Source organism: Pavona decussata, unplaced genomic scaffold (genome assembly GCF_977016875.1).
Source record: "Pavona decussata unplaced genomic scaffold, jaPavDecu1.1 SCAFFOLD_300, whole genome shotgun sequence".
Classification (NCBI taxonomy): Eukaryota; Metazoa; Cnidaria; class Anthozoa; order Scleractinia; family Agariciidae; genus Pavona; species Pavona decussata.
Window position 1 is genome coordinate 5750001 of NW_028145697.1, and position 7500 is coordinate 5757500.

At 43.5% G+C, this 7500-nt stretch overlaps 2 protein-coding genes across 2 annotated transcripts in view; both read right to left on the bottom strand.

Moving 5' to 3' along the window:
* Nucleotides 1-7500, bottom strand: part of LOC146454833 (uncharacterized) — a 13420-nt gene that overhangs the window by 3620 nt on the left and 2300 nt on the right. The window lies entirely within an intron of this gene.
* LOC146454834 (uncharacterized) overlaps nt 3312-7500 on the bottom strand; it is a 6955-nt gene continuing 2766 nt past the window's right edge. The window contains exon 2 of the mRNA XM_085095378.1: nt 3312-4339. Within this exon, the coding sequence (XP_084951504.1) occupies nt 3312-4339 (1028 nt within the window). The remainder of the gene's footprint in view (nt 4340-7500) is intronic.

Sequence of the window (7500 nt, forward strand, 5' to 3'; positions counted from 1 at the left end):
CGTCCGAAACGCTGAAAACTGGATGTTAGAGCTTTCAATGTGAACGTGTAAAGATGAATCCCGGCAATTGGAATTTAGATCCAATGGTTAACTATGCCGGTCTGCCCTATGAGCTGACAAACTCTGTAGGACGCTGGAACGTTCCACCATGCGACGATCAATTAAGCAATTTTCATGCAGCTGCAGCTGAGCCAAGCTACAGCAATGGCGTGTTTTTTCCAGTCGTCACGCCGGTTTCAATCCGACTGTAATGGTGTACAAATGGCCCCTTCTTTGGAGCATATTGAAAACAAAACGATTGAAACAATTGATATAAACTGAAATAAACTTTTATCACTAAGTTCAAAGTTCTTCAAACCTAATGTTTAAAAGGTTCAGTCTCAAGGCTTAAAAGAAGTCCTAAAACACAACTCTAAGAAAGTCTTTAAGCAGTTCGTATGCAGTCTACTATCAGCCACGAACATAGTCGTCTAACTTTACTGGACGAGTTCGCACACGCTGCGGGTAGCGTCTCGACAGTGCGGCATTGGACTGCATCAGAGCATCTGTGGTATCAGGTACGCTTGTGACATCAGCATGATCCTTGCGTATCTTTGTGGTATAGTTTTCCTCTGCTGTTGCAGGAACAGTCTTAAAAAAGAAGAATTCCTCGTAACTGGGAAGCCATAATCATCTTGTGCAGTCACCATGGATCCCTTTTTTTGTACAACGATTAGCGGCCTCGGGTCATACGGCGTGTCGCTTTTCGTCTTAGAGTCGTCTCTTCTGACAAACACCGTGTCGCCTTCTTTGACAGTGGACGGCTTTATGTAACGCTTGTTGTCTGCGTGCTTCTTCATCTTAGCTTTCGCTGTCCGATCACGTTCTTGGATTTCTGGATCAGGGCAGCGTGTTGTCACTTCGGGTAGTTTCGTCTTCATCGGTCTTCCAAACTGTGCTGTTGCTGGAGCAACTCTCGTTGTACTGTGTGGTGTGGCGCGGTAGTTTCTTAGTAGCCTGTTCAACTCCTGCTTGGGGTTCTTGCGTTCCACCTTCGCTTTCTCGATCACTTTCTTAATGGTGCGCACAAATCTTTCAATTTCTCCATTTGCTCTGGCCCATTTGGAGTTACTTTTCGATGCTTGAAACCAAGGTCGTCTACAAACGACGCGAATTCCTTGCTGTTAAAAGGGGGACCGTTGTCAGTCTGGAACTCCGAATTCTGAGAACACCTTGTCTAGCTTAGGTATCACCGTCGCTGCTGAAGTCGATTTTACTATTTCTACCACTGGGTATCTGGAGTAGTCATCAGTAATCAGAAGCATGTATTCTTGGCCTGGAAGGTTAGCAAAGTCCACACTGATTTCTTTCCATGGCGCAGCTGGAAGTGGTGACATCTGTAGGGGTTCTCTCTTGCACTCAGGGGTACTGATCAAACACGCGCTGCATGACTTTACCTTGGTTTCCACCAACTTATCGTTATTCGGGAACCAGACTTTCTCGCGCAATAGAGACTTTGTTTTCACGAGCCCTTGATGGCCTTCATGTGCTAAGTTGATTACGTGTTCCTGTAGACTCTGCGGGATAACAATGCGGGTTCCGCGCAGAATAAGGTTGCCTGATGCGCTCACTGCTAGCTCCTCTTTTACTCTTTCCAGGAGTCAAAACTCCGCAAGGTCAACACCAGGACGTTCGACTACAAGGTGCCAGTTGCCTTTAGTGACAGCCTCAGCTACACCTTGAAGGGTTGCATCGGCTTGAGTAGCTGCTTCGATGTCCTGAGTTTTCAGGGCTTTGGGAGTTGAGGTAGTCGCTAGGTAGTTGATATACTCCCCTGTAACTTTCTGCTGACGAGTCGTTTGGGCTGCATTCGTTCTCGGATGCCGTGACAGGTAATCTGCTGGGTTTGTTTCACCTCTCCGATACTTGACTGTAATCTGGTATGTCTGGAGCCTCAATGTCCATCTTTCAATCCTTGTAGGAGGCTTGGAACTTGGATTGCTATAGATGGCCATCAGGGGTTTATGGTCCGTGTAGACTGTGATAGACTTCCCATAAACAGACAGGTGCAAGTGCTCACATGCCCAAACCACAGCGAGGGCTTCCTTTCTGTTTGGCTGTACCGTTGTTCGGTTGCTGGAAGGGAACGTCTTGCATAGGTGATCACATGCCCTTCCTCAGTCTGCGGGTCCACTTGTGACAGAATGGCGGCTAAGCCAACTGGACTGGCATCAACCGAGATCTCTGATTCCTTCTCTGGATCGAAGTAGGCAGTGACGGGTGCGTTGGCTAACGTTTCTTTCAGCTGACTGACTGCGTGGTCGTGCTCTGTTGTCCAGCACCATGGCTGGTCCTTGTGTGTAGGCATGTCTAGGGGCTCAGTCCTGGTAGCATAATCTGGGATGAATCTTGAATAGTAATTTGTCATCCCCAGCAGGCTACGAACCTCTGATGCTGTTGATGGTGTCGAGAGATTGACCACTTCTTCAACTTTCTTCGGGTCTGGTGAGATGCCTTCTTTAGAGAATACGTAACCAAAGAATTCCAACTTGTCTTTGCTGCACTCACACTTGCTCTTGTTCAGGGTCAGGCCTTTCTCTCTCAAGCGCTGGAAAACTGCCCTCAGGTGCTGGTCATGATCTTCCTGTGATTTGCCAAAAACTAGGATGTCATCGCTGATGTTTTTCGCACCATCAATACCCTCCAGAGTTTCTCGAATCACATTCTGGAAGATTTCAGGGTCACTTGATATTCCAAAATTGAGACGCTTGTAGCGCATTAAGCCCATGTGGGTACCAAATGTGGTAATGTAACGGGACTCTAGCGCCAATTCGAGCTGGTTGTAACCCTGGTTGAGGTCTAGTTTGGTGAAAAATTTTGCTCCGTTCAAGTCTCCAATCATCCCTTGGATAGTCGGCGTGACGTGACACTCGCGTTTTATTGCCTTGTTCGCCTGGCGCATGTCCACGCACACGCGTACTTTGCCTGGCGACTGGTTTTGGTGTAACCACTATAGGAGACACCCAAGGTGTAGGACCTTCAATACGTTCTATTACACCAAGCTCTTCATCGCATTGTAGCTGGTCCTTTAACTGCTTACGTACATGAAAAGGGACTCTTCTGTGCGGTTGTGCAACAGGTGGTACATTTTCGTCGATGTGAAGCTTTATCTGATAATCTTTGAGCTTGCCTAGTCCGTGAAACAGGTCATCGTATTCCTCTATTAGATCTGCTAGCGTATTTGCTTCCGGTTTTGACGGTAGCTTTCCGACGTGCTGAACCGTTTGAAGTAGGCTGAGACCTTGTGATGTTTCGAACTTAGCAGAGAGCCACTAGATCCCCTCCACAACGTAGAACTTGTTGCTAAGCTTCTTTGCTTCCGACTCGAGAGTGGTGGTAAATTTTCCAAGGACACGAAGGGGGACCTTTGATTGGTAGCCATAAATCTTTACACTGCTAGGCTCAAGGTTGGGGCGGCTGGGCAACCTGTGGTATTCCTTCTCATCCAGAATGTTAATGCTTGCTCCAGAGTCCACCATAATCGTCACGGGTGTACCATGCACTTTAAACTTGAAGGAGAGCTGACCTTTCAGTGCTTTAGTGTTTAGAGAGAAGGTGTACACTTCATCTTCATCATTCGATACTTCTTCACCAACTCTGTGTACTGTGGAAGAGCGTGCGTTACTCGATTCGCCCTTGCCTTGAGATCTGCATACAGCCTCAAAGTGGTTCAATTTTCCACAACCTCGGCAAATGGCTTGATAGGCAGGGCAGGATGTTTTTCCACTACAATTTCCACATTTAGGACTTGATTTCCGGTCTTCATGACCACTGTTGCGTGACTTACGGTCACCTGGTTTCTTGTCGGATTTGCGTCCGCCATTGCTGGATTTCCGATTTCTTCGGCGTCGATTTCCATGACCTGGGAACAATTTATTTACGGACTGGTTATCCTCGATGTTAGCGGCTTGTGTTTTCGAGAGTTCCATGGCTTTGCCAGCATCCAATAGTTGCGTCAGGGTGTACGATGGATTCGTACGCAGCTTGTGGGAACTGCAGCTTTGCACTATTTGGGTTTTGATTTCACGATCTACATCGTCAAATTCGCAGGTAACTACTAATTGTCTTAGTCTTGTGTGAAATGCGGCGAGACTTTCATTGGCTTCTTGCTTGGCTTGACGGAAAACATAGATTTCGTACTCACGGTTTTGTTTGGGAGTGAAGTAATTTGTCAAGGCTTCCACGGCTGTTTTGAACGGATCACCACCTTCTCCTGCTGTAGTGTCTGGGAGCGTATCGAAAATCTCGTTCGTCGCTTCGCCGGCATAGTGAAGTGACAGCGTTCGTTGTCTTGTCTTGTCTGTCACGTTCAGTGCGATAAGTAAGTTGTTGAATCTTGAGAGCCATTTTTTCCAACGAGTAGCTTGTGTACTTGTTTCACGCGTTTGCGGTATGAAAATCGAATCAACCACTGTTGTAGTCCTGAGAATCCTCGTCGCCAATGTAATGGTGTACAAATGGTTCAAACACAGACCGAAGCTTACTCCAACACTTGTTTAATTCATGCTTTTACAATGAAGCTAAAAACCTATCTGTAGCTACCTCGTGTTCTCACATCCGGAGTCCTACGCTAACAATCACAATGCATGACCATATTAGGTAAGGACACTACACCGACGAAACAATTTTCATGCAGCTGCGCCAAGCTACAGCAATGGCGTGTTCGTACAAGCGCCGCAACTAGAACCACAAGCGCCGCAACAAGAAACACAAGCGCCGTCGCAAAACAAAGGAAAAGGGAAATCATGTTGACATAATTTGCCCGCTTTGAAAATTTGAATGCGGACACCGCAGACAAGACAAAAATTGGCACGACAAATTTTGTCCTTCGGTTTTGTCGAGATAATTCCAGTTTTGTCCGCTAGTGCGGATAGGCCCCAAGGCACCATGCCCTGTATACCGTAGTTACTAAAACATAGAACCGGCCAAAACCAGCCAAAACCACTCGAATCCACCGACAAAACCAGCCAAAACGACCCAAAACTTCCCTCAAAATACTAATACAATTCAATGCGGCCTGAAAAAACGTTGTGTTTACGGCGTTGCGTGACTATATAGTGCTTGATATTGCATGACAAATATATGACAGTGTAGACCACATGTGTATCTTCCTATTGGACATAAGTGATTTCTTGTTTAGCGATTGCGCCAGATGGATTATCACTGATGCAGTCTTGAGGATGCACTAAGACTGTCAGGCAATTGTAAAAGAACTAATCTTTTTTTCGATACAGACAAAAGCACAGAGGCTTATCATATAAACTGACTTCTAGATATTGTCGTTCGTAATTCTACCCAAGCAAAGGGGGAGCCTTCTAGTCTTCAACACCATCCTGTAATGTTTGCAGCATGTTCTGCTTGAAAGATTTTCTCATCAATTAGCGATCAATATCCTGTTATGAAGACAAGTTTTCGATAAGATCTGATTTGCGGTCGTATAGACGAGTTGCAATGTGTGTGGAGAATATATTCTTTACGACAAAAAAAAACTTCAAATAAAAATTCTTTTGAGAAAGTGCCATATTGCTCTTATAAAATGTACGGGAAATAACCGACACATTAATGCAGGGCAGTTGAAACAACATGGAGCTCTAGATAGGCTTATTCGTCATGATGATGGCTACAAATTTCTAAAAGCTTTGAGAGGTTCACCACCATACACTTTTTTTTTATATAAGAATATATTTCTTTTTTTTATAAGAATATATTTTATAAGAATATTGAGACTGAAATCTGCGAAATTTTAAGTACAAAGCCGAGGCTGAGATTTTGAAAAGGATAGATATAATTTTGTTGTAGAAACATCTGTAAATACAACACAGTTTTAATGATTACAGTTTTAAGTGATTACACTCAATATTATTGTCCTTGACAAAGTTGAAACAAATTCGGGTACTTTCGTTTCCATCACGCTATTTCTGTGCGAAATGCTTTTATCAAGGCCAAAACGGCCAAGTGCCGTTTGACGTGACATCTTGGCCTCGCTGACTGGAAACTCGCTAAACGGAAACGTAACAACAAAAGGTCAAAATGACCTTTGAGATCAATTACAACACATGCGACAGTTAAACACATGGCTTTGTTCAGTGTCTATCGCGCAAATCCTCCAAATTATAGATGGCATTTAAAAAGAAAATCCAGCGCTAAAAGAAAATTTTACCGGGAGCACCGCTCTTTTCATAGAGAAAAGGGTGTTCTTTGGAAAACATAACCCGTGAGGGCAAAACTCTTATTTAGGCTAAACACGCACATGAGAGTCGCGTAGGCCTGTCAACCCCATTATCCCAATAAGGCGAAAGCGGTCGGAGAAAATAAAGCAAGGTGATATCTGTTGCTGCGTGTGAGCTACTCATTTAATAGTACTTATTTTTTAAAAAATGCATTGCTTCTTTGTTATGATCGATGAACATGAGTTAGTGATCATAATTGGTTTAAAAGTAACCTCAAGAAGGTGCAGAGTTTTCTTCTTGTTTCACTGATCCACTATAACCTGATAACCTCCAAGATACCTAAGGAGAAAATTATTTCACCTAAAGGCAAAGGTACCGCTGTGATAAAACGCTTCACATTTCTGTTTTTACTTTCTGATATTCTTCTGAGGTTTCTTTGCTACTAAAATTATATAGATCAAACACTAGAATAAGAAAAACTCGTATGATAAATTGAAAAATGTTTGCTAAGGAAGAAGTGGACGAAAGGATGCACGAGACCTCGACAAAAAGGTAGACTCGTGCCGGAATGCAAAGGACACCCCTTATCGCTAAAGGATCGGTTGTGGAATACATGTATTGTGATGATGCGCTTGAAGTTAATTTTGGACAACAATGTCATTTATACACACTGTTATCAAAGTCAGTAGGACATGATTTATTGATGTTGACGGAGTTATCTGAAGTAATGTGTTTAAGGGAAACTGTAGATTAAAATATAGTGACAGCTTGTTTGGAAGTGTGCACAATTGTAATGATTGTACTATAGAGACCTTATAGAAACTCATTGTGTTAAGAGATGATTTTACATCGTTTATCCTCACAATTACGAGTTCTGCGGTAGCCATTTTTATGAAAAGCAATGGCATTTTTAAAATTTTTGATTCGCATAGCCGTGATTCTCAAGGAATGTTTGGAACCTGTGTGTTGGTCGAGATAGCTTCTATTTATAAACCAGTAGAGTTATACCTTGGAATTAGAGGTTAACAAGGGGTTGACAGGATTTAACACGACTCTCGCTGTTTCGTGATGTCAGCGTTTGTGACCTTTAGAGTTTAGCTCTAACAAGTATGTCTTTTAGAGATTTACCTTTCTTGAAAGAAATGAAAGGTCGTTCTCTCTATATTTCTCTCGGCAATGGTTGATTCTCTATTAAATGCCACTTGCTCATTCAAATATTTTTAAGATTGGGCACTGATGGATTGTACTGTGTGCCAAAAGGCATTGATCCGCTTTGGACTCTTTGTGGTTT